Source organism: Branchiostoma belcheri, unplaced genomic scaffold, assembly GCF_001625305.1.
Source record: "Branchiostoma belcheri isolate BF01 breed outbred unplaced genomic scaffold, Haploidv18h27 scaffold48, whole genome shotgun sequence".
In the NCBI taxonomy this organism is placed as follows: Eukaryota; Metazoa; Chordata; class Leptocardii; order Amphioxiformes; family Branchiostomatidae; genus Branchiostoma; species Branchiostoma belcheri.
The window spans coordinates 1991857-2016139 of NW_017804109.1; the positions used below are offsets into that span (position 1 = coordinate 1991857).

At 45.2% G+C, this 24283-nt stretch overlaps 3 protein-coding genes across 4 annotated transcripts; 1 reads left to right on the top strand and 2 right to left on the bottom strand.

Annotated features, from left to right (window-relative positions):
• The first annotated feature begins 1565 nt into the window (after positions 1 to 1565).
• Positions 1566 to 15998, top strand: LOC109479391 (FK506-binding protein 5-like). 2 transcript variants are annotated; one of them, XM_019781349.1, is made up of 11 exons: positions 1566 to 1797; positions 8097 to 8292; positions 8650 to 9786; positions 9847 to 10205; positions 10687 to 10833; positions 11536 to 11646; positions 12165 to 12239; positions 12641 to 12773; positions 13074 to 13150; positions 13419 to 13539; positions 14477 to 15998. In XM_019781349.1, exons 2-10 carry the CDS (start codon positions 8100 to 8102, stop codon positions 13533 to 13535), a joined length of 2349 nt encoding a protein of 782 aa, XP_019636908.1. In that variant the 5' UTR covers positions 1566 to 1797; positions 8097 to 8099; the 3' UTR covers positions 13536 to 13539; positions 14477 to 15998. The 2 variants fall into 2 exon arrangements, with proteins under 2 accessions (XP_019636908.1, XP_019636909.1); XM_019781350.1 differs by having other exon boundaries at positions 8650 to 9680; positions 9867 to 10205.
• A 629-nt stretch (positions 15999 to 16627) lies between these two features.
• On the bottom strand, positions 16628 to 21716 carry LOC109479392. Its single transcript, XM_019781352.1, has 3 exons — positions 21692 to 21716; positions 18022 to 18141; positions 16628 to 17345 (listed from the first exon to the last, which is right to left on the bottom strand). The coding sequence occupies exons 1-3, from the start codon at positions 21705 to 21707 to the stop codon at positions 17008 to 17010; spliced, it is 474 nt and encodes a 157-aa protein (XP_019636911.1). The 5' UTR covers positions 21708 to 21716; the 3' UTR covers positions 16628 to 17007.
• LOC109479342 (ras-related protein Rab-18-like) lies at positions 21708 to 23271 on the bottom strand (the record flags this gene model as incomplete). Its single annotated transcript, XM_019781292.1, has 2 exons — positions 23101 to 23271; positions 21708 to 21866 (listed from the first exon to the last, which is right to left on the bottom strand). Coding segments are annotated over exons 1-2 (330 nt in total), but the record flags the coding sequence as incomplete, so codon positions are not given.
• Between the last annotated feature and the right edge of the window lie 1012 nt (positions 23272 to 24283).

Consider the following 24283-nt stretch of genomic DNA (forward strand, 5'->3'; position numbering starts at 1 on the left):
TGCAATGGTGACGGCACACTCAAGTTTTTCAAACTTATATTAATGCCCCCACCAACACAGGGGACAATACAATATTCATTTTCACCTGAGTTAAGTGAGAAAAGTCTTGTAAAGTGCCTTTCCCAAGGCACAAGATCGGCGGCATGTCAGGACTCAAACCCGGGACTCGAGCACTCTGCCGCTACGCCACACGACCCCACTAATTGTTTGGTCCCCCACCTCGTCCCCTTAAGGGACCGTTCGATATTTACCAGAGTTGAGGGCCGGTGCGTATTGGGGGAGGGTCAAGGAAAAATCAGAAGCGCCAGGGGAGGGCCAAGGAAAAATGGCTTGGGGAAGGGGAGGGCTAAAGAAGATATTTTTCAGAATTTGCACTACTGATAAGGTATTCATTGTTACTATTTGTTTTGTTACTATTATCATATTGATCATATTGATCAAATTTATTAATTACCTATTGTTATTTATTATTAACACGAAATAGCCATGCATTCAAATACCAGAGTTATCAACCAAGGATTGAGGTGTTCAAGAATTCATTCTTTCCTAGAACTATCGCGGAGTGGAACTCACTGTCACCAAGTACAGTAGGGGCATTGTCAATAGATAGCTTTAAACAATGTCTAGAGCTAGAAGTTCAAGGGTTAGGTGTAACAGGTCGATCGGTGTAATATAGCCAGCTGCCGCCGCGCCGCGTGCCTGCGAAGCTGGTGTGTTACGCCGAAAGGCGGTTATACCGGCTATACAGATACAGATACAGACAGATACAGATACCATTTGATTTGTTAGCATTATTTCAGTTGTTAATTAATTTTGTCGGGGAAGATCCCAGACAAGCCACTATGGCTTCATATCTTCCCCAGCATTTTATTTTATTGTCAGTAATATGTTCATTTTATTGTTCTTAAATATATGCGAACCAATAAACAAACAAACAAACAAACAAGGTAAGTACACAATACATGGCCTTTGGACCTTTGGGAGCGGGCAAAGGAGTGCGTCATTTTCGTTCGAGATTTGACCGCCCCCAAGCAAGATTGGTTTCTTCCATACCTCCCACAAGTCTGGTGGCGCTTGTTCTTTTCTTTTTAAGGTACACCTTTTATCTAAAGGTCCAATATTTTTCTGCAGATCTGTGAAATCCTCTCTAAAACGCAGGAGATGCCATTTCAGAAGGTTCATTGTTCCCACAATTTCCAGGGGGGGGGGGCATACCCCCGGACCCGCCTAGGAACCTCGCGCCTACAGCGCTCGCTGGTCCCTCAAGCAGTGGAAAGAACCCCCCCTCAAAATCCTAGCTACCGGCATGCGAGTTGATTCATTTTCTATGTGTATTAAAATGTTTCCGTAAATTATTTACGGTCCAAAAGAGTTTCAGATATAAAAAGCTGTCCCCTTAAACGCTTAAAAAGACGTCAAAAACACGCCACAGTCTAAACCTCTACTTGGAGAGTAGGCGAGGCAGTCAACGTCACATGGCCGACAGGTTGTTCCCTTTTCCCCGAAGCGCGGATGTTTGGTGAAGACGCTTGGCTGCTCGCCAACACCCCCCCCCCCGCATAAACCCACCACAGGTGCACTGAAGCGTCCGTCACGACTACCTGTAACTCGGGAAGTTCGGCACAATGCGCCCGGCACGGTATAATTAACGTTACCCACACAGTGCGCGGGGGCTGTACTGTGGGAGAGTTGGACTGTGTAGAGGACAGGCGGACATTAGAAGCGGACATACAGCCAACCATACGGTCGGGACCGAGCTACGTACTACACACGACTACAGACCTGGACAGAGCTACGGTAGGGACTCATTTAATTAACCTCGTTCGCAGACTTGTGGGGTGGCAAAGTATCTGGGAGCGATCCAGAAATCGGACAACAGGCAAGTCTTAATCATACACGGTACATTGGAGCGGGTCACCACCTTCCCATACTTAATACACTGTAGATCGGAGCGGGTCACCACCTTCCCATACTTAATACACTGTAGATCGGAGCGGGTCACCACCTTCCCATACTTAATACACTGTAGATCGGAGCGGGTCACCACCTTCCCATACTTAATACGCTGTAGATAAGTCCTTCCTATAATACTACCCTCATTCGCACACTTGTGGTGGGGCGGTGGCGTTGATTGTTGATTGATTGAGCGTCGCGAGTTTTGCCGCCGAGGGAATTTGCCGGGAAAAGACTAACGTTTTCACCGCCCGAAACCTCTCCTCCCCGGCAAACTCCCTCGGCGGCAAAACCGTCCCTCCGCGGCATAACTCGCGACGCTTCCCGTCAAAATTAGCCTCCGTAGCAGGCTTATAGAACTGGGGATTTGGTGGTCTTCGGCTGTTTTCGAATAGCCCAGTTCCAAAAAACGGGGGTAATTCAACCAGTCCGGCTATGTTGTCTATATGCAATCAGAAAATAGCACAGAAAAGATCCCAAAGACACTGAAGATCCCCAAAACCCCCAGTTTTTGGCATGCTATGGAGGCTAGTCAAAAATCCACGCCGCCGCCCCACAACAAGTCTGCGGTGGAGGCTAGTAAGGACTAGACCTGCCTGCTGTCCGATTTCTGAAGCTCCTACTTTTTAAACGGGCTCTCCACTCCAGAAGCGGACATTATTTTCTGATAGATAATATTTTTCGGGATACAAAGGCACCCGACTTTTTGCTACATTACCTCAACTGCCTTTCCGAGAATAATCATTTTCTAAACCCATGTAACCCCATACAGACCCGCTTCTAATGTACAGCGCTGTATATTATGCATACACATACGTTTGTTCCTGTATGGTTTAACTTTGGGCACGATTTCTCGTTAACAACAGCAGTATTCGAGTGACTATCACACATTTAGGAAGGTTCACATAACGTTGAAACTCTAAACCCGTCCTGGGATACAGAGATTTTTGGCGACAATGCGCTTTGAACTAAACTTAATTAACGAAAGGGTCTTTCCGGGGGTTTTACGGATTCGATCGCTAGAATGTTCGCCCTGTATTCAGGCTTCAACTTATGGTAAATATGACATAACAAAGTGGATTCCAGCATAACAATTTATTCTCTGAAGTAGGGATCTCTTTTTGATTTGATTTTAAAGTTCGCATTTGTTCTGGAGGGAACAGACACGGGTGAGATTTTAGAATATTTCTAACTCAGCTATGTGCCACCATAACAAACAAACTGGCAGTTCTATCAATAGGACTGGCCAAATATTCTCACTAACTAAGTAGATTTTACTGTTTTTGAACTCCGACGGTTGCTAGTCTGCTGATGTCGCGAGACAGTCGCAAGACAGCTGAAATCTGTGCGACACCTGCAAGAACCGGCAAAAAGGACAGTAAAATTGACTGAGGGAGTCCGGCCGCGGGGAGGTTGTTTCAACATTGCCTAACTCGGCTATGTGCCGCCATAACAAACAAACTGGCAGTTCTATCAGTATACAGCAGTCACCCAGGTACAGAGTAGTACAGTAGCACTGCTGTGCAGCGAGAGTGGCTTACCGACGGACAGGAAAGGATCGGAGTACACTTAGTAAAATGTTTGGACATTTTTCTGATAGTTCGCGCGAAGACATGTACAAGTGTGTTCAACCGGTGTACGGATATCAAATGACAATGACGATGTTTATTTGCACATTCATGCCCATGAGGGCTCAGCGCAGTACATTTGTAGTTTCACATGAGTCGTATAGACACTAAAGTTCTACAGAGGTGCTACACTACATTTATTGCAACATATGGATGAACATATAAGGCTAACATTGATATAGTTGACGTGTTTCTTCCCTCTTCTTAAAACAGGTACATTGTATACACGAACTCAAAGAGTTTTTGTTGTGCAGTATTGTTACGAGATGACATTATGTACACAAGTAGATCGTCTTTTGCTAACTGTTGACATCGTGTGTCTAAATTTAGGGCATCTATAAAATACTTAAGTATGTACCTGTATAGTCTACAGTCTTATACAAAATGACTTTCATTTTCTACCCTGTTTGAGTCACACAGGCACAGCGTACACAGTTTGTCTATCAAAATGAAGGCATTCTTGCATAGTCTCTACCAGAATAACTACGCTTACTATATAGCTGAGAGAGGACATGTTGAAACTACTAGTACCTCCCCGCGGTCGGACTCCCTTGGCTAATTTTACTGTCCTGTTTGCCGAATTCTACGATCCGTATTCCCGTAGAAAGGCCTGGTGGAGGCTAATTCTTGCAGGTGTCGCACAGATTCAAGCTGTCTTCTTATTGTCTTGCGACAATACCAGACTAGCAACCGTCGGGGTTCAAAAACAGTAAAATCTTCTCATTTAGTGAGAATACTTGACCAGGGGAGTTTGGCCAACGTAGTATCAGTTAACTAGTCTCTACCAGACTAACTACGCTTACTATATATAGGAGAATACTTGCCAGGGGAGTTTGGCCGCCTTGGGGTTTCGCTTGGCCGCGCTTAGCCCCCATGGGAAGCGTTGCGAGTTATGCCGCGGAGGGACGGTTTTGCCGCCGAGGGAGTTTGCCGGAAAAAGACAAACGTTTTCTACCGCCCGAACCTCTCTCCCGGCAACTCCCTCGGCGGCAAACCGTCCCTCCGCGGCATAACTCGCGACGCTTCCCGTCAAAATTAGCCTCCGTAGCAGGCTTATAGAACTGGGGGTTCGGTGGTCTTCGGATGTTTTCTGATTACCCCAATACGGGGGTAATTCAACCGTTATGTTGTCTATATGCAATCAGAAAATAGCACATAAAAGATCCCAAAGACCCTGAAGATCCCCAAAACCCCCAGTTTTTGGCATGCTATGGAGGCTAGTTAAAAATCCACGCCGTCGCCCCACAACAAGTCTGCGGTGGAGGCTAGTAAGGACTAGACTTACCTGCTGTCCGATTTCTGAAGCTCCTACTTTTTAAACGGGCTCTCCACTCCAGAAGCGGACATTATTTTCTGATAGATAATATTTTTCGGGATACAAAGGCACCCGACTTTTGGCTAAATTACCTCAGCTTCTAATGTACAGCGCTGTATACGCATACGTTTGTTCCTGTATGGTTTAACTTTGGGTACGATTTCTCGCTAACAACAGCAGCATTAGAGTGACTATCACACATTTAAGAAGGTTCACAAAACGTTGAAACTCTAAACCCGTCCTGGGATACAGAGATTTTTACACTTTTTGTCGAGCGACGATTGACCTTCCCCACCAACACACAATGCGCTTTGAACTTAACTTCATTAACGAAAGGGTCTTTCCGGGGGTTTTACGTATACGGATTCGATCGCTAGAATGTTCACCCTGTATTCAGGCTTCAACAAAGTGGACTCCAGCATAGCAGTTTAATCTCTGATGAATCACAATACCCGCTTTTGCAGTAGAGAGCTCTTTTTAAAGTTCGCATTTGTTCTGAGGGGACAGGCACGGGTGCGATTTTAGAATATTTCTAACTCAGCTATGTGTCGCCATAACAAACAAACTGGCAGTTCTATCAATAGGACTGGCCAAATATTCTCGCTAAATAAGTAGATTTTACTGTTTTTGAACTCCGACGGTTGCTAGTCTGCTGATGTCGCGAGACAGTCGCAAGACAGCTGAAATCTGTGCGACACCTGCAAGAACCGGCAAAAAGGACAGTAAAATTGGCTGAGGGAGTTTGGCCGTGGGGAGGTTGTTTCAACATTGCCTAACTCAGCTATGTGCCGCCATAACAAACAAACTGGCAGTTCTATCAGTATACAGCAGTCACCCAGGTACAGAGTAGTACAGTAGCACTGCTATGCAGCGAGAGTTGCTTACCGACGGACAGGAAAGGATCGGAGTACACGTAGTAAAATGTTTGGACATTTTTCTGATAGTTCGCGCGAAGACATATGTACAACCCTGTGTACAACCGGTGTACGGGTATCAAATGACAATGATGTTTATTTGCACATCCATGCCCATGAGGGCTCAGCGCAGTACATTTGTAGTTTCACATGAGTCGTATAGACACTAAAAGTTTTACAGAGGTGCTACGCTACATTTATTACATACAGATGGATAAACATATAGGGCTAACATTGATATAGTGTACGTGTTTCTTCCCTCTTCTTAAAACAGGTCATGGTATATTGTTACGAGATGACATTATGTACACAAATAGATAGTCTTTTTTTATTCCAACATGTAATCACAAGACGTGGTGACGACACACTCAATTTTTTTCAACTTTTTTTAAATGCCGCCACCAACACAGGGGACAAATACATAACAGGACAATACTCATTTAAACCTGAGCTAAGTGAGGAAAGTCGTGTAAAGTGCCTTTCCTAAGGGCACAAGATCGGTGGCATGTCAGGACTCGAACCCGGGACTCTTAGTTCCGAGTCGCGCACTCTACCACTATGCCACACGACCCCACACGATCGTCTTTTGCTAACTGTTGACATCGTGTGTGTAAATTTAGGGCATCTATAAAAAGACATACGTATGTCCCTGTATAGTCTACAGGCTAATACAAAATGACTTTCATTTTCTACACGGTTGGAGTCACACAGCGTACACAGTTTGTCTATCAAAATGAAGGCATTCTTGCACAGTCTCTACCAGACTAACTACGCTTACTATATAGCTGAGTGAGGACATGTTGAAACTACATGTACCTCCACACGGTCGGACTCCCTTGGCCAAATTTACTGTCCTGTTTGCCGAATTCTACGATCCGTATTCCCGTAGAAAGGCCTGGTGGAGGCTAATTCTTGCAGGTGTCGCACAAATTCAAGCTGTCTTGTTAGTGTCTTGCGACTGTCTTGCGACACCACCAGACTAGCAACCGTCGGGGTTCAAAACCAGTAAAATTTACTCATTTAGCGAGAATAATTGGCTAGGAGAGTTTGGCCAACGTAGTGTTAGTTAACTAGTCTCTACCAGACTAACTACGCTTACTATATATATAGGAGAATACTTGCCAGGGGAGTTTGGCCGCCTTGGGGTTTCGCTTGGCCGCGCTTAGCCCCCATGGGCAGGAATGTGCAAATAAACATCACTGTCATTGTCACTCTTGTGAGTTCGTATATACAATGCACCTGTTTTAAGAAGAGGGAAGAAACACGTACACTATATCAATGTTAGCCTTATATGGTCATCCATCTGCATGCAATAGATGTAGTGTAGCACCTCTGTAGAACTTTAGTGTCTATACGACTCATGTGAAACTACAAATGTACTGCGCTGAGCACTCATGGGCATGAATATGCAAATAAACATCATTGTCATTGTCATTTGATAGCCGTACACCGGTTGTACACAGGGTTGTACATGTCTTCGCATAAGCCACTCTCGCTGCATAGCAGTGCTACTGTACTATTTTGTACCTGGGTGACTGCTGTATACTGATAGAACTGCCAGTTTGTTTGTTATGGCAGCACATAGCTGAGTTAGGCAATGTTGAAACAACCTCCCCACGGCCGGACTCCCTCGGCCAAGTTTACCGTCGTTTTTGCCCAACTCCACGATCCGTATTCCCGTATAAAGGCCCGTAGCCGAATTGGCCGAACGCCAACCGACCTAACTGTACGCCAGCCGACCCTCTCCTAAACATGGTTGGCGGGCGTTCGGCTTGCTTTCGGGAGGCCAAATTCGTAGGAAAACGTAGCTACCTTCTACTGTGCTCTAGGTTAGGACATCCATTTGGAGACGTCATTCTATTGTCTTTCTCTGCGTCTATTCTTTGATATAGAGACGCTGTTTTTGTCTTATTTTTTTATGACGATTTACCACGTTTGTGGAAGGATTGACATAACAGGTGACCATCACCTCTTCAAAGATGTCAACCCCGAGACCAGACTGTAAGGTTTGAACCACTCACACCAGGAAAGTCCCCTACTCTTTTCGATAAGTGCGGTGGGTTCTTTAACGTGCGTGGGGTGTGGCTCTCCCAAACACGGGACCTCCAATTAACGTCCTATCCAAGGGACGTCCCTAACCGAAGCTAGGTTCTAGGTCGTGTAAAGTGCCTTGATCGATGGCATCGGGCAGGATTCGAACCCTCGCCCTCTAGAGTCTGGGCCGAAAACGCTACCGGTACGCCACACGACCTCACGTCGTCTTTCTGATATATTTCTGTTCCCCAGAAGATGCAGCTGTTCCTGCTGCTCGTCCTCCTGTGCCTGGCGGGCGCCGCCTCCGCCAGGTCCGTGCACGATCTGGAGTCCGAGCTGCTGCAGACCGTCCGAGAGTTGCTCAACGACCCGCCGCAGGACGGAGACAACAACAACGCGGAACCACTGCCTCCTGCCACGGATCAACAACAAGAGGAAAATGGACCAGGTAAAGACTTGTGTTTTTTTTAATAGGAAATAAATAGGAAAGATAAGATTAAGTTGATTGTGATGATGTTTGTATGTTGTATAATTGCAAAATGTCAATGCAATTCAGACGTGCCCGAAGTACTTCGGCACGTCTACCATGTTGATATTTAATAAAGATTTGATTTGATTTGATTAACGCTAATCGGTAAAGAGCCTACTGTTTTTAAATATGTAAAAAAAAGTACGCAATTCAGCCCATAGCTGCAATGTACATTTGACCCGATCTAAATGATCAAATAAACCATTCATTGATTCATTGATTCATTCATTGATTCATTCAGATTTATTCATTCATTCATTCATTCATTTATTCAAGACAACATCATAGATGACCCGCCTCCTCCCGTGCCTCCTTTCTGGGAAGAAGAAGAGCAGAATGCACCAGGTGACATCATCATAGATCCCCTGCCATCTGAACCGGAAGAGGAAGAAGCTTCACCAGACAACCCGGTGGAACCCGCTCCTCCTTCACCTGTTGGAGAGGAAGAAGAAGAGGAGGAGGAGGAGCAGGAGATGGAGGAGGAGATGGAGGAGGAGGAGGAACAAGAACAAGAAGAAGACATGTACAACCAGGCGCCGGAAGAGGAAGACCCGAAAGCGGCCATGGCCAGGTCCGTGCAGGATTTGGAGTCGGTGCTGCGAGAGGCGATCCGGAAGATGAAAGAAGGCCGGCCAAAGGACAGAGACAACAACAGGGGCCGTCGCCCGGAAGGTGGTGCACCAGGTAAAGGGAACGCGATGAAACCCGTGCCTCCTTTTACGGAAGAAGAAGAAGAAGAAGAGGAAAATCCACCAGGTGAAGAGGAGGTGATGCCTCCTGCCATGGAAGAAGAAGAAGGTGATGCTGCACCCGGTGAAGAGAACGTGGTGGAACCCGTTCCTTCCGTCACTGAAGAAGAAGAAGAAGAAGAGGAAAGTCCGCCAGTTGAAGAGGAGGTGATGCCACCTGTCATGGAAGAAGAAGAAGGTGCACCAGGTGAAGAGAACGTGATGGAACCCGTGCCTCCCGTCACGGAAGAAGAGGAGCAAAATGCACCAGGTGAAGAGAACATAATGGAACCCGTGCCTCCTGAAGAAGAAGAGGAAAGTCCACCAGTTGAAGAGGAGGTGATGCCTCCTGCCATGGAAGAAGAAGAAGGTGATGCTGCACCAGTTGAGGAACCCATGCCTCCCGTCACTGAAGAAGAGGAGCAAAATGCACCAGGTGAAGAAAACGTAATGGAACCTGTCACTGAAGAAGAAGAGGAAAGTCCACCAGGTGAAGAGGAGGTGATGCCTCCTGCCATGGAAGAAGAAGAAGCTGCTGCACCAGTTGAGGAACCCATGCCTCCCGTCACTGAAGAAGAGGAGCAAAATGCACCCGATGAAGACATCATCATCACAGATCCCCTGCCATCTGACCAAGAAGCGGCAGAAGCTTCTCCCGGCGAAGATAACCCGGTGGAGCCCGTTCCTCCCGTCACTGAAGACGAGGAAGCTGCACCAGTTGAAGAGAGCCCGGTGGAGCCCGTTCCTCCCGTCACGGAAGAAGAGGAGCAGAATGCACCCGATGAAGACGTCATCATAGATCCCCTGCCATCTGACGAAGAAGCGGTAGAAACTGCTCCCGGCGAAGACAACGCGGTGGAACCCGACGGAGCAATAGAAGAAGACGAGGAACCTCTCCAAGAAGAGGCAGAAGAAGAGGAAGAAGTAGACCCGGCCAACGCCCCGGAGGAGCAAGAAGAAGAAGAAGGCGACCAGGACGCCGCTCCGGCTGAAGATGAAGTCCCACAAGCGGCCATGACCAGGTCCGTGGAGGACTTGGAGTCGGTGCTGCTGCAGGCGATCCGGGAGATGGAGGAAGATCAAAAGGCGAAAATCAACAATAAGGTGAGACACTTTTGTGTATTTTAAAAGTTCTATAGCTCCTGCTCAGATGTGTAGCTGTGTGTGTGTCAGACTTATTTGCCGCATTCACGTGCTCATTTTAGACTCATTTGTCAAAGTTTCATCCGAGTCGCCTGCATAATTTAAGCCCCTGTCACACATAGTCGAATATGGTGTCCCGAACACTGTCGAACTGCCCTTAACCATGGTTAGAGGCTGAAGATCCGTCCTACCTCCTGTGGCATTTTCCTACAATGTTTGTAGTTACAATGGGTCGAATGTCTGTGACTTAGAGTTCAAATACAAGGTAACGCTGCGGGTTCGAATACGTCTGCCCCAATAGCACCAGTCTTTCCTGGGCGTCACCCAAGTCTCCTGCCTGAAGTAGCACTATTAGAATAACTTATACAACTGTTACACAAGTGCTGTACAACTGTTTTACAACTGTTACACAACTTTTCACGCGATTGTTTTTCATCGAAAGTTGAAAGACGTCAAGATGAAGGTGACCCACAAGGGCGAGGTGTTAGAGGAGGATGTGAGTTTCGATGACGTCACCGGAAGTGAGACCATCCAGGTGTCCGCGAGGGCCGGCCAGGGGGAGACCAACATCCGGCACTGCTTCAAGGAGGTAGGAAACAAACCCTCTACATAGCCTCCTGTGCAGATTCCTAGCGCCCATAGTTTCGGTTTCTTTTCGGAAGAGGGCTTGGATCGGGGGAAAGCTGAAACCGCCGCTTGTACAAACATTCAAAACTGCCCCGGTAGAAGTCTGTGCAGGATGTGTATTTATCCACAAGCCCTTTACCGTACCCTATGGCCTAGCATCGTTGCTATGAGACTATCTATAATAGATAGTAACTCCAAGCAGATCTTCCGGTGGCCGCAAGACAGTATCAAACTGGCCATTCAGTATCATTAGCCAGGCAGTATCCATTTGCTACCAATCCAAATGGATACTGTGGCAAATGGATACTGCCTGGCAAATGGATACTGCCTGGCTATTGATACTGCCTGGCCAGTTTAATACTGTCTTGCGGCCACCGAACGATCTGTTTAGAGATTACACACAACCTCATAGCAACGATGTGTCTCCGTACGTTAACACGTTAGGCCATAGTGTACGGTATTAGGGGTTCTGTATCTGTATCTGTATCTGTATAGCCGGTATAACCGCCCTTCGGCGTAACACACCAGCTTCGCAGGCACGCGGCGCGGCGGCAGCTAGCTCTTTCACACCGAACGACTTGTTACACTCAACCTCTGCACATTTGTTGTGGATATGTATGGGTTCGCCATCTCTGACGGCCTGTTTCCCTGCCTGTACTTCCAGGGCATGTCGCTAGAGTGCTTCCCCGGGATCTCCAAGTGTTACCTGCTGAGCATCGACAGCGAGGGAGAGCCGGAACTGAAGAAGCAGGAGGAGGAAATGGCCAAGTTCCTGGTGAGAACTTTGTGTACAAAAAATGTAAAAAATGGATGGCAGTTGGTAAAAATATTCTTCAATCAGTGACTGTTTTTGTAACGTAGAAACACGTACCTCAGAATTTTTGGTGTCGACTGTACACCTTGATCACGGAGTGACCTAGTCTCGCGAGAACACGAGACTAGGTCGAGACTTGTGTGGATCTTCTGGCCTCTCTTCCTTGCGGAGTAGGGGTAGAGAAAGGCCTGCTGGGGAAAAGTAGAGAGGTCAGAATTTGGGGTTGAGTCTGTGTGTGTGTGTGTCTGTCTGTCTGTGTGTGCCAGTCTGTCTGTCTGTCTGTCTGATTGTGTGTCTGTGTGTGTGTCTGTGTATCCGTTTGTGTGTCTGCCTGTGCCTGTATAAGTGTGTGTCTGTCCCCATAATTCTTGCAGAGTTGCCACACGTCTGCAGTTCTGCTACTTGAAGGCTCGCCAGCACTATGGGTAAGGGGGTGAGGTCTGCCATCCCTTATGCACGTGTTGTTGTTTATTCCGCAGGAGGAGTCGCCTTCGGGTGAGGTGAGCGCTGACAACGCCACGGAGGTGAACATCAACTGGGTGGTCAAGGAGAAGGTAGATATGATATGATATAATCTGATACAATTTGCTAATATGGTGCCATTGGGTATAATATGATACTGCTTGCTATCAGGAGTTGATATGCAACAGCCCGTATACATCAGAAACCGCGTGCACTATGCAGCTCTGAATTGTAACTGTTATAAAAGCAACATCGCGTGGGTGGACATGACGAAAACCTTTGGCACAGTTCACGTGGCTTCTTTGAACCGCGACGGGGTCGACATCGTCTACCAGATACCTTTGACCAGTGTTGACGTCACACTTCAAAGAAGCCACGTGACAAGCCTCACTGGGTCAGTCTACTGAGGAAGACCAGAGTGACTGGTAGAAAACTCGAGAGACTTTTTGTGTTGGAACAAAAGTTTTAACTTTCTACACATGTGTTTATCCAGGTATCCCGGTCCGACCTGCCCGGCTGCCTGGCGGACTTCCAGCCCGACCTGCCCGTCTTCTCCGCCGTGCGGGCTCCCGAGGACGAGGGGACCGTCACAGACGATCGGGAGGCCGCCGGACATACGGAGGAAGGTTTGTTTCTTTGTTTGTTTGTTTGTTTCTTTGTTTGTTTGTTTGTTTATGTTTACCAGAGGGGACGAGGGGACTGTCACTGACGATCGGGAGGACGCCGGAAAACCAGAGGATGGTTTGTTTCTTTGTTTGTTTGTTATGTTTACCAGAGGACGAGGGGGCCGTCACTGACGATCGGGAGGACGCCGGACAACCTGAGGAAGGTTTGTTTGTTCTTTGTTTACCAGAGGACGAGGGCACCGTCGCCTACGATTGTTGATAGTCCTTTTTTTACCAATAACTGCCCACATTTCTCCTCAGAAAAGCGGTATTTGAGCGGCGGGTCCCGGCAGTGTGCGCGGAGCCTGTGCCCGGTCAAGAAACGGGTGCAGAAACAGGTAACGTCGATTTTTGTCCAATGAGTCTTTAAAACATGCATGTTTTATACTTTCTTCTTCACCTTTTGTTTTATCTTCACATTATTTCCAAAATATATGACTTGTGACCATTTCATGTCCTGTCCTTATGTTATGCAGCTTGCTGTCCTTGTCTCCAGGGTTAGCCATTTAAAATAGTCTTGTAACCAGTGGGGCAAGCCTGACTGTCTATTTTACGGCTGAAACAGTACAATGAAATAAAATGACCATTTTTGTTGGATTTTCGCAGGGATACTGTTACTACAACTACTGCTACCGAAGGTATATCTGCAGCACCTTCAGTGTTGAGTGCGTGTGCTGCCCGGAGGTGACCCAGGCCTCCCAGTGTTTGCTCTGCCGCGACTAGTCAGGTGACCAACACTGTCTCCATTATGCAGCAAGAGTAAACTGTAATTTCCAACACAAGAAATTGGACACACCCAAATTTTCGACTGTACAACTCCAGTCTTTGTCAAGGAATGTACAATCCACCGCTTCCGTGACGTCACGCAGATAACACACGTGACTCCGTGAGCAGTGGATCATATAGGTTGCAGAAAGTCTGTGGCGCCCCCCGTCTCTGTTGAGGGATGGTTGTAATGCCCTGATGTAGATGGCCTCTTTAATCCCTCGTGAAAAGAAATCCGGTTCCTTACTTTGTCCAGTGAAACGGCACTGACTTTCTGCAACCTATGATCCACTGCTCACAGAGTCACGTGTGTTATCTGCGTGACGTCACGGAAGCACGTGGATTGCTCATTCCTTGACAAAGACTGGAGTAGTACAGTCGAACATTTGGGTGAGTCCAATTTCTTGTGTTGGAAATTACAGTTTACTCTTGCTTCAAAATGACTTCTACCTACACTGCCTCCAATTTTGTAGTCTAGATAGAGTAGAGGACGAAGAACATTTTACCGTAGGTTGTCCTTTATATGACAGTGATAGACACATACTTTTCGGCCATGTTTTAAGTATATTTCCTCACTTCGGATACTTGACAAGTAAAGAAAAATTCATATTACTGTTAGCCTTTGATAAACCAAATCTAACTTCTCATACATATACAGCCTTATACATTTATACAGTATCAAACTGGCCAGGCAGTATCCATTGGCCAGAAAGGGTCCGATACACCTTGAATATCCCTTGAAGTGTCCGTTTTCTGTAATACTGAGGTCTTTATTGCAAGTTCATGTCCGAGGGCTAATTGCAAACAGACAATGGCTAGAACAATGAGTGCAGAACACAGAATACTGAATCACAGTTCATTGGCAGTTCCGGGCTAACGCTGTCGTTTTTATTTTCCAGAATGAGAAACTACAGTCCAAGAGCCAAGAAGACTCAGAAAACGGAGAATATGACAGATTGAGTCTCCCTCTTGACCCTCGAGGTCATGGAATAGTTAATGATAAAGAGTCTATTTCAAATATTTGCCGGAAAGCTAAGTGCAATAGGTAGCGTGAAAAAGATAAATAGTGTAACATGTAGCTGCTCTAGTCTAAATGATAACTCTAAATTCTGACTAGTGTAACATGTAGCTGCTCTAGTCTAAATGATAACTCTAAATTCTGACTAGTGTAACATGTAGCTGCTCTAGTCTAAATGATAACTCTAAATTCTGACTAGTGTAACATGTAGCTGCTCTAGTCTAAATGATAACTCTAAATTCTGAATTGTGTAACATGTAGCTGTTCTAGTCTAAATGATAACTCTAAATTCTGACTTGTGTAACATGTAGCTGTTCTAGTCTAAATGATAACTCTAAATTCTGACTTGTGTAACATGTAGTTACTCTAGTCTAAATGATAACTCTAAATTCTGACTTGTGTAACATGTAGCTGTTCTAGTCTAAATGACGACTATAAATTCTGACTTGTGTAACATGTAGCTGTTTTAGTCTAAATGACGACTCTAAATTCTGACTTGTGTAACATGTAGCTGTTCTAGTCTAAATGATTACTCTAAATTCTGACTTGTGTAACATGTAGTTACTCTAGTCTAAATGATAACTCTAAATTCTGACTTGTGTAATAACATGTAGCTGCTCTAGTCTAAATGACGACTCTAAATTCTGACTTGTGTAACATGTATCTGTTCTAGTCTAAATGATAACTCTAAATTCTGACTTGTGTAATAACATGTAGCTGCTCTAGTCTAAATGACGACTCTTAATTCTGACTTGTGTAACATGTATCTGCTCTAGTCTAAATGACGACTCTAAATTCTGACTTGTGTAACATGTAGCTGCTCTAGTCTAAATGACGACTCTAAATTCTGACTTGTGTAACATGTATCTGCTCTAGTCTAAATGACGACTCTAAATTCTGACTTGTGTAACATGTAGCTGCTCTAGTCTAAATGACGACTCTAAATTCTGACTTGTGTAACATGTAGCTGTTCTAGTCTAAATGATGACTCTAAATTCTGACTTGTGTAATAACATGTAGCTGCTCTAGTCTAAATGACGACTCTAAATTCTGACTTGTGTAACATGTAGCTGCTCTAGTCTAAATGACGACTCTAAATTCTGACTTGTGTAACATGTAGCTGTTCTAGTCTAAATGACGACTATAAATTCTGACTTGTGTAACATGTAGCTGTTCTAGTCTAAATGATAACTCTAAATTCTGACTTGTGTAACATGTAGCTGCTCCAGTCTAAATGATGACTCTAAATTCTGACTTGTGTAACATGTAGCTGTTCTAGTCTAAATGACGACTCTAAATTCTGACTTGTGTAACATGTAGCTGTTCTAGTCTAAATGACGACTCTAAATTCTGACTTGTGTAACATGTAGCTGTTCTAGTCTAAATGATGGCTCTAAATTCTGACTTGTAGCTATTCTAGTCTAAATGAGGACTTTAAATTCTGACTTGTGACATAATCTAGATGAGGGTAAGTCCTTTCAACACAATAAAAAATCAAACATCTCCGTTTACGGTCGGAACCACCGCCACACCACCTAGCGGAAACGAGAAGTATTGCGTCCTAATGAAGGGCGTTGACCTGTAGCTCAAACGTTTGCAGGTGGATGTAACTTTTGGACTGTGTTGAAAGGACATTATTTTCGAACAACGTACAAACAAACAGATGTTCCTAAAATCAACTTTATTTCCGTAGATAGTTTTGAGTACTTTCAGTACAGTGGAGTGTTCACGATCGCGCACGCAGGCTTGTTAAAGTTGTTTCTTTTCACCGCTTCACTCGTAGGTCCCATATATCAGACCGCAGTCGAGCACGCACAGTGGTCTCTTAGTGTACTTTCGCTTGGTCAATAAAGATTATCTCTCAATGGATGGCTGTTCGCGTTCTTTTTTTTTGTGTGTCTGTGCAGGGAACAAAATGAAAATCAAAAGTCCTTACAACAATGAAAGGACTTTTGATCAATTGCTCACGTCACGTATCAGTAAAGTCTCGAGTGAATAAGGTCACGTGTTTGTAACCGTAACTCTCGCGAGATCACGTTGTGAAGTGATTTGTCATTGATTATCCTGATGAAGGCAACAGTGATCGCTGAAAATTTGATCCCTGTACAATTGTGTATAGAAATAATTTAGTTCAACGTTTTGCTATGATTACTACCAACATAGATGGACTTTCATGATAATCGAATGAAACCATCTATAACAAGAAATAACAAAAGTTTATACCAAACATAAGTCGATACAAAAGTAACTTAGAGATGATATACATGTATCTCCAACTAAACAAACATAATGTCATGTTTACAAAATAAACTTGTTGTCAAAGTCTTAATTATTCCTGGCAAGAAGTTCCAAGAAAAGACAGAACACAACTGTCATGACTGCAGCATCGTGACGTATGTCGTCTCTCTGTCATCACTCTGTCGTCTCTCTGTCGTGTCTCTGTCGTGTCTCTGTCGTGTCCCTGTCGTCTGCAGCATCGTGACGTATGCCGTCTCTCTGTCGTGTCCCGTCTATGTCCCGTGTCCCGTGACGTCTGTCGTCTCTCTGTCGTCTCTCTGTCGTCTCTCTGTCATTTCTCTGTCGCCAGCAGCATCTTGACGTCTGTCGTGTCTCTGTCGTGTCCCGTCGGCCTAACGTCAGCGGACTGACGTCATCAGAAGCCGGTGAAGTCAGGTGAGACCGTTTCCGCTCCCGGCTCCTGGCCAGAAGTTTTCCCGCGATCACTTGAAGCGCCTCTTTCATCCCCTCACCTGTAGTACAAACACCCTTCACTTACATGGTAATAAAGCTTATTACACCGCAATTGTACAGGGTACAACTACTGCTACACCTAGTGTGGCGCAACGGCAGCGTGCACGACTCGGAATCAAGAGGTCCCGGGTTCGAGTCCTGACATGCCACCGATATTCTGCCCTTGGGAAAGGCACTTTACACGACTTTCCCCACTAGACTCAGGTGAAAATGAGTATTGTATTTTCCCGTGTTTGTGGCGGCATTAATATAAGTTGAAAAAACTTGAGTGTGCGGTCACCACGTCTTGTGATTACATGTTGGAATATTTTAAAAAAAACTACTGCTATGTAACAAACACACCAAGACTAAGGTAAGACTAAGACTAAGCAGACTAAGGTACCTGACAAGAGAGTCTAAACAGTGTGGGATGAAAATGTGCCTTTACAATCAGAAGTGGAATTTCTAGCGTCTATATATCTTAAGAAATGTGTGCAATACATGTGTACTTGATTTTGCTGTTTGTAATCACCTGTTCTAGCGGACACCTGTAAGACCCCCAGGTGTTCTCACCTGTTCTAGTGGACACCTGTAGTGCCCCCAGGTGTTCTCACCTGTTCTAGCGGACACCTGTAGGACCCCCAGGTGTTCTCACCTGTTCTAGCGGACACCTGTAGGACCCCCAGGTGTTCTCACCTGTTCTAGCGGACACCTGTAAGACCAGCTCACAGCCGAACGCCGCCGCCAGTTCAGCGGCCGCCTGTTCCGATGTCCGGTGTTCCAGGTCGCTCTTGTTGCCTACTATGATCTTCAGAACTACGAAATAAAAGATTATCAATACACAAGATAATAGTTACTCAAACAACTGGAAAGATTTTGAAATAAACAACATTTGCTTGTCTAATAAATTTTTGGTGGGTCTTGACACGTACTAGTGCTGTGGAATAGGTGCATGAGAAAACTGTTACAGATTATCAAACTATTGCAACACATTTTATTTATTTATTTATTTATTTATTCAAGCTTTACCACAAGTGGAAGGGAAGGGAGAAACAGGTGGAGACCACCTTTACAGGCTCCCTCCCCAAAGACATAAATGACATTACAATCAATCATAGTTAAAACTAATTAAACATATTACACAACATCGTAAGTAGACAATAATAACAATATATACATGTATAATTGCACAATTTCATAATAGCTAGATCTCTGCACATGTACATCCGGCCGTGGAAGTGCCCCATGTCTACCGTGGCCTTATTGCCAGACATGTGGCACACCGACAAGCAGACGTCCACGTGCAGAGATTGTCAGTAACAAAATGATCATTAAATCTCTTGGTCAGCGATTTGACAAGACCCCGTTTGAATGTTAAAAGCTCGGACTGCCCCGAAGCGACAGCCCCCATGTCCCGGACTCTGACTTCCAGTCTGTTCCACTCAGCCACCAAGCGAGGGATGTAGGAAGTAGCGAATGTTGATGTTTTGCAGCGAACTGGCATTAGCATATGAGACCTACTACCTCTTGTTGGACGTGATGAAAATGAAACATAATTATGCATGTCTAAATCGTACACATTAGCCGTGGACTTAACATACAACATGATGTCAGCGATCTCTCTCCTATATGAAAGAGGTAACAGGTTGAGGTGAGCTAGTCTAGCCTTGTAGTCAAGTTCACAAGCATTGGCATTTGCACCTATAATGAACTTGGTTGCCCGCCTCTGCACGCCCTCCAACAAGGACATCAGATTGCGAGACAGAGGTGACCATATTTGACAACAATATTCAAGTAAAGATCTAGCCAATGATACATACAAGGATTTGCGCACCACAAGGCTGGACTCATAACCAACAGTGCGTCTGATGAATCCAACCATTGAATTGGCTCTAGCAACTGTTTTCACAATGTGACTGTTCCAAAGCAGATCAGTTTGGGCCAAAACCCCTAAGTCATTCATATCTTTGACTGTAGATAGAACGATGTCTGACATATGATAGGTAAAAATTATTGGGCTCTTGGAACGTGTCAGACGGAGAACCTTGCACTTCGATGGATGGAAAGACATCCCCCACCGAAGGCTCCACTCGTACATAGAGAAAATGTCATTCTGCAATTTTTGACAATCTACAGCGTTACAAATCTCTCTGTAGCATTTAGAATCATCTGCAAACAGTGCTACAGTGGAGTTTGCTGCAGTGATGGGTAGATCATTAATATACAATAGGAACAGAAGTGGCCCCAAAATAGACCCCTGAGGAACACCAGAGGTTACTGGTCGCCACTCAGAGTTGCTACCCTCTACCACAACCCTTTGCCGTCGGTTGGACAAGTATGATTCAAACCATTTTAACAAATCCCCACCAAATCCAAACATCTGCAGCTTATGTATCAGGAGGGTATGGGGCACTGAATCAAATGCCTTTGAAAAATCGAGAAAAAGCATATCCACTTGACCCCCCTTATCCAGTACACAACCAATTTGGTGATATACCTCAAGCAACTGGGTGGTGGTAGATCGACCTTTGACAAACCCATGTTGGAGAGGATGGATAACATCACGTAAAGTGGGAAATATGGCGTCATACACACACCGTTCCATAACTTTACTCACTATGGATAACAAAGAAATCGGTCTGTAATTAGATGCCAACTCTTTATTCCCCTTCTTGTGAACAGGAATAACGTTGGCATCCTTCCATTCTGAAGGTACCTTACCAAAGGTGGTTGATTTGTTGAACAATTGGGTAAGAGACGGTGCAAGTATGTCGGCACATTTCCTAAGAATGAGCGGGGAGATATTGTCAGGTCCGACCGCTTTAGTTATATCAAGACTGGCCAGCACATCTTGAACAACATCGACAGAAAACTGTAAGTTAGATAAGGCATCAACTGATACAATATCAATATCAGGTTTACTGGTATTCCGGTCCACCGGGGAGAAAGTTGAATAGAAATACTGGTTGAATATATTCGCTTTCTCCTTGGCAGATTGGGCGATGGAGCCATCATTTTTCACCACCGAGGGCAAGGATTTGGCCTTCGCCTTTGCACGGACAAAGGACCAGAATCGCTTGGGTGACTCTTGTAATGAGGATGACAGACCATCCAAGAAGTTTCTATACTTGGAAGACAGGATATTTTTGAGCTTGTTTCGAAGCTTCCTGAACTTAGCCCAGTGAACAGGTTTGTCAGTTCTCTTCGCTTTCTTCCAGGCCGTGTACTTTTTATGTCGAACGTGCCGCACTTCACTGTCAACCCAGGGCGGTGTTGATGAGTTTTTCAGTTGTCTAGAAGGTATGTATTTAACCATCGCTGCCTGCACGGTGCTACGCCATGTTTGCCAGGCTGAATCGATATCACTGTGTTTTTCCCCATTTTCCTCCTCCAGATCGCTTAAACTCTGATCTGACCGTAGGCCTTCCCAGTCAGCGGCCTTGAAGTTGAACACTTTACGGGAGATGCCACGCTTCGGTTGGGATTTTGCACTTGATCATGATTCCAAAATGGCATGGTCGGTGTCGAAGACAGTTGGAACCTCGCTGATGGCAGACAGGCTCTCTGGAAAATTTGAGAAGACCAAGTCAAGTAGATTACCGCTGGAGTTAGATGGAGTCAAGTTGTGTTGGTGAAGGAAGTGGTTGTTTATTACTTCGCAGAACTTCGACTCTTTGCCTCCGCCTGTTGCGGTGCAGGTAGACCAGTCCACGCGAGGAAGGTTAAAATCACCCACAATGCAACAGTTCCGGTATTCTTTCTGTATGTTTGTCAACACAGTGGCCATGTTGTCCGTAAAAGGCTCCAGATCAGCTGACGGAGGTCGATAACAGAGGACTAGAGCGAGCTTCCCCAGACTCGGAGGATGTATCTCACACACCAGGATTTCATCACGAGGTTCCAAGTCTGGTCTACGAAGACTGCACAAAGTTGATTTGATGGCTAAGAGTACGCCACCACCGACCTTGTTGTCATGAACATGCTGACGATCCTTGCGGTATGTGACGTAGTTAGGTGGAATGACCTCTTGGTCATGGATGTCGGAAGTCAGCCATGTCTCCGTAATGGCCAAGATGTCGGGAGAGTTGAGGTGGATAAGACTTTCAAGCTGCACTAGTTTGTTTCTGTGTTTATTTACAGCTTTGACGCTCCTAGCGTTGAGGTAGATAGTCCGGAGGGAGTCAAGTGACTGGACCATTATTACAAAATGAAATAATGCAACAACAATTGACAAAAACTTCATTCTAGTACAAATAAACAGTCAACAAAGAAAAAATGAACCTAGATTAAAGTCAAGAGGTGCTGCCTTCAAGATTAAGACTGTTTTTACAATTATAATACTAGTAAAGTGATCGGTGCACCAGACCTGGAGTGTTGGACATGACCGTGCGGTCGTTAACCTCTCGCACCCATGACGTCAGCATCCTGAGCGTGGCTGAGTCGGGCAGGCTGTACACCAGCAGGACGGCGTCGGCGTGTCGGTAGTAGCCCTGTGTCAGCGTCCGGAACCGCTCCACGCCGGCCGTGTCCCACACACACAGCTACGGGTGCCAGAGTATGCAGTGCAATTTTGCGCAATCTTACTAGTATACAGTGCAATTTTACGGAATACAGTGCAATACAGCATACAGTGCAATTTTACTAGTAAAATTGTACTGTATTCCGTACTGTATTCCGTAAAATTGCACTGTTTACTAGTAAGATTGCACTGTATACTCTGGCATGCATGCACCCCTGGCTAAGGAGGAAGGGACGTTATAATAGGGTCGTGCGGTGTAACGACAGATCGATATCGTTCGACTCTGAACCAAGAGGTCCCGGGTTCGAATCCTGTCATGCTACCGATCTTGTGCCCTTGGGATAGGCAATTTAGACGAAGTTCCTCACTTCACTCAGGTGAAAATGAGGAGGTCCGTTTATGCGTTTGGCTACGTTGGTGGCGGCATAAAAATAAGTTGGAAAAAAACTTGAGTGCGTGTCTTGTAATAAATGTTGGTATACAAAAAATTAAAATAAATAAAAAGACTACAAAGACTACACACAGGCCCTTCGGACTTCAATCACATTCAAAATCCGGCTCGGTTAAAGGTCAGACTGACGGGGGTGTTCCCAGAAACAGTTTCGGTCCCGCCCTTTGCAATGTCTGCGGGGTAATTACACTATAGCATTGTTGTATTATATCACACTATACTTTCAAAATAATAATGTAGACATTTGGCCAACGAAATGGCAAACTGTACCCAGCTGCATAGAGTTACGAGCAGTAGCGTTTTGAGGTAGCCTGAGTGTCAGCCTTGTCAGCTTTCGCCCTTGGCGGGGAGCGGATCTTGGGGAGCGGACGAAAGCTAACAAGATCTAACAAGGCTGACACTCAGGCTATTTTATGGTCACAATGTTCAGAAAAAATCAGTTGTAGGCTACAACTAGCGCCCAGGGCAGGTTTTTGACCCTATATTCCCTGGTGTGTGTTATCTCCTGTTAATGTTCAACCATAACCAAACATAATGATATAAAGTCACGGATGTTATCCATCGATTTTGGCATGTCAACAGTGAGTGGATGTCACGCCTTCACGATCAAACTCCGAACTGAGCACGTTTTATGGCTTCTGCAAGTGGCCTGGACACAGTTTTGTGACTGGTACGATATATGATATATCAGAACACTGTGTTGTGTTAGACGTGTAACTAACCAATGAAGGGAATACAATGCACTAGCACTATACACTAACACCAACATTATACACTGTACAATACGCCAAGGTGTCTTTCTTACCCGAACTTCCTCGCCTTCTACGCTGACGGCAGTTTCACAGCAGTCGACGCCGATACTCGCATGAGAATCTTCAAGAAAAGTTCCGTCTTTAAGTCTCAAGAACAGCGATGTCTTCCCCACGCCCACCTCTCCGAGAAGGACGAGCTTGAAGGTTGGCTTTTTGGCCGCCATGACTTCGTAATTAAACATCAACAGGTTGTACTACTTGTCATAGCCAGATGGACCCTGCAGTTTCGGCCTTTTCTGCTAGAGGTCGCCTGCTGCAATCACTTTGGGACGCTGCAATGTTTTGGACAGATGTTTTGATCATGTTTTGAAGAAGAAAAGGAATGAAGAAGAGTAGGAAGATAACAAAATGTACAGAAGAAACACACTTTAGAGTTTCATGAACGAGTGAATGTAATTCCTTTGCAATTGCATCCAGTTTTTTTTTCCAATGTGCGATCACAAGATAGGAGATATCTATTACTATTATCGTACTGAGTACACTTAGGTAAACATGTAGCTACAAGGGGATATGATATATACACGATCGCCTTTTCTATATGCATTTCAAAACAAGTAAAAGAGTTTATGAGTTTTGCTAAATATTTCTGATCAACATTTAATATGTTACAACATTAAAACTGTCTGAATTTCCCCATGCTTTTCACGTGTCATGGATGTTGTGCCCGCGTGCATACAAAATACTCGATTCGTTTGGCTGTTTTGTGTAATCTCCTGGTCCGTTATCGCGATAACATACCTGGGCAGCCATGTAGGCACGTTAACAGGTGGTATGATAATGAGTGTAAACCGTCTCCATGGCGACGGTGACGTTTCCGCCATTTTATTGGCGGCGCCATTGATATGCAAATGAGCCCAATCCGGAAATGGGACGAGTGTAGAACGTGTGGGTAGGAAACGATCAGAAACTTCAACACTTTCTTCGCTCCTTTTACAAGTTTTACTGGACTTCCTGCGACACATGGAAGTCGGAATGCAGTGTAGGATGTTTCTAAGATGATACCGTGAGATTTTTGAGGTGAAAACCCACCAAACAGCGCCCATTTTACAGCGTTTTAGAGGGACGTTTTTTTTCGACCGAGAAGAAAATATGAAGTTTTCTACCCGCCAACTTTGCACGTTCAGACTCAACCGAGTATTGCAGTTTCTCGTTCTCATATTTGTCTGCTGGACATAC

What these genes read in the sequence shown, in the direction of transcription:
- LOC109479391 (XM_019781349.1), top strand. Translation starts at nt 8,100, where the DNA reads ATGCAGCTGTTCCTGCTGCTCGTCCTCCTGTGCCTGGCGGGCGCCGCC. An exon ending in AGGAAATGGCCAAGTTCCTG is followed by an intron (nt 11,647 to 12,164) that starts GTGAGAACTTTG and finishes TTTATTCCGCAG; the next exon opens with GAGGAGTCGCCTTCGGGTGA. An exon ending in ACTGGGTGGTCAAGGAGAAG is followed by an intron (nt 12,240 to 12,640) that starts GTAGATATGATA and finishes GTGTTTATCCAG; the next exon opens with GTATCCCGGTCCGACCTGCC.
- LOC109479392 (XM_019781352.1), bottom strand. An exon ending in ACAGGTGTCCGCTAGAACAG is followed by an intron (nt 17,346 to 18,021) that starts GTGAGAACACCT and finishes TTTGTACTACAG; the next exon opens with GTGAGGGGATGAAAGAGGCG.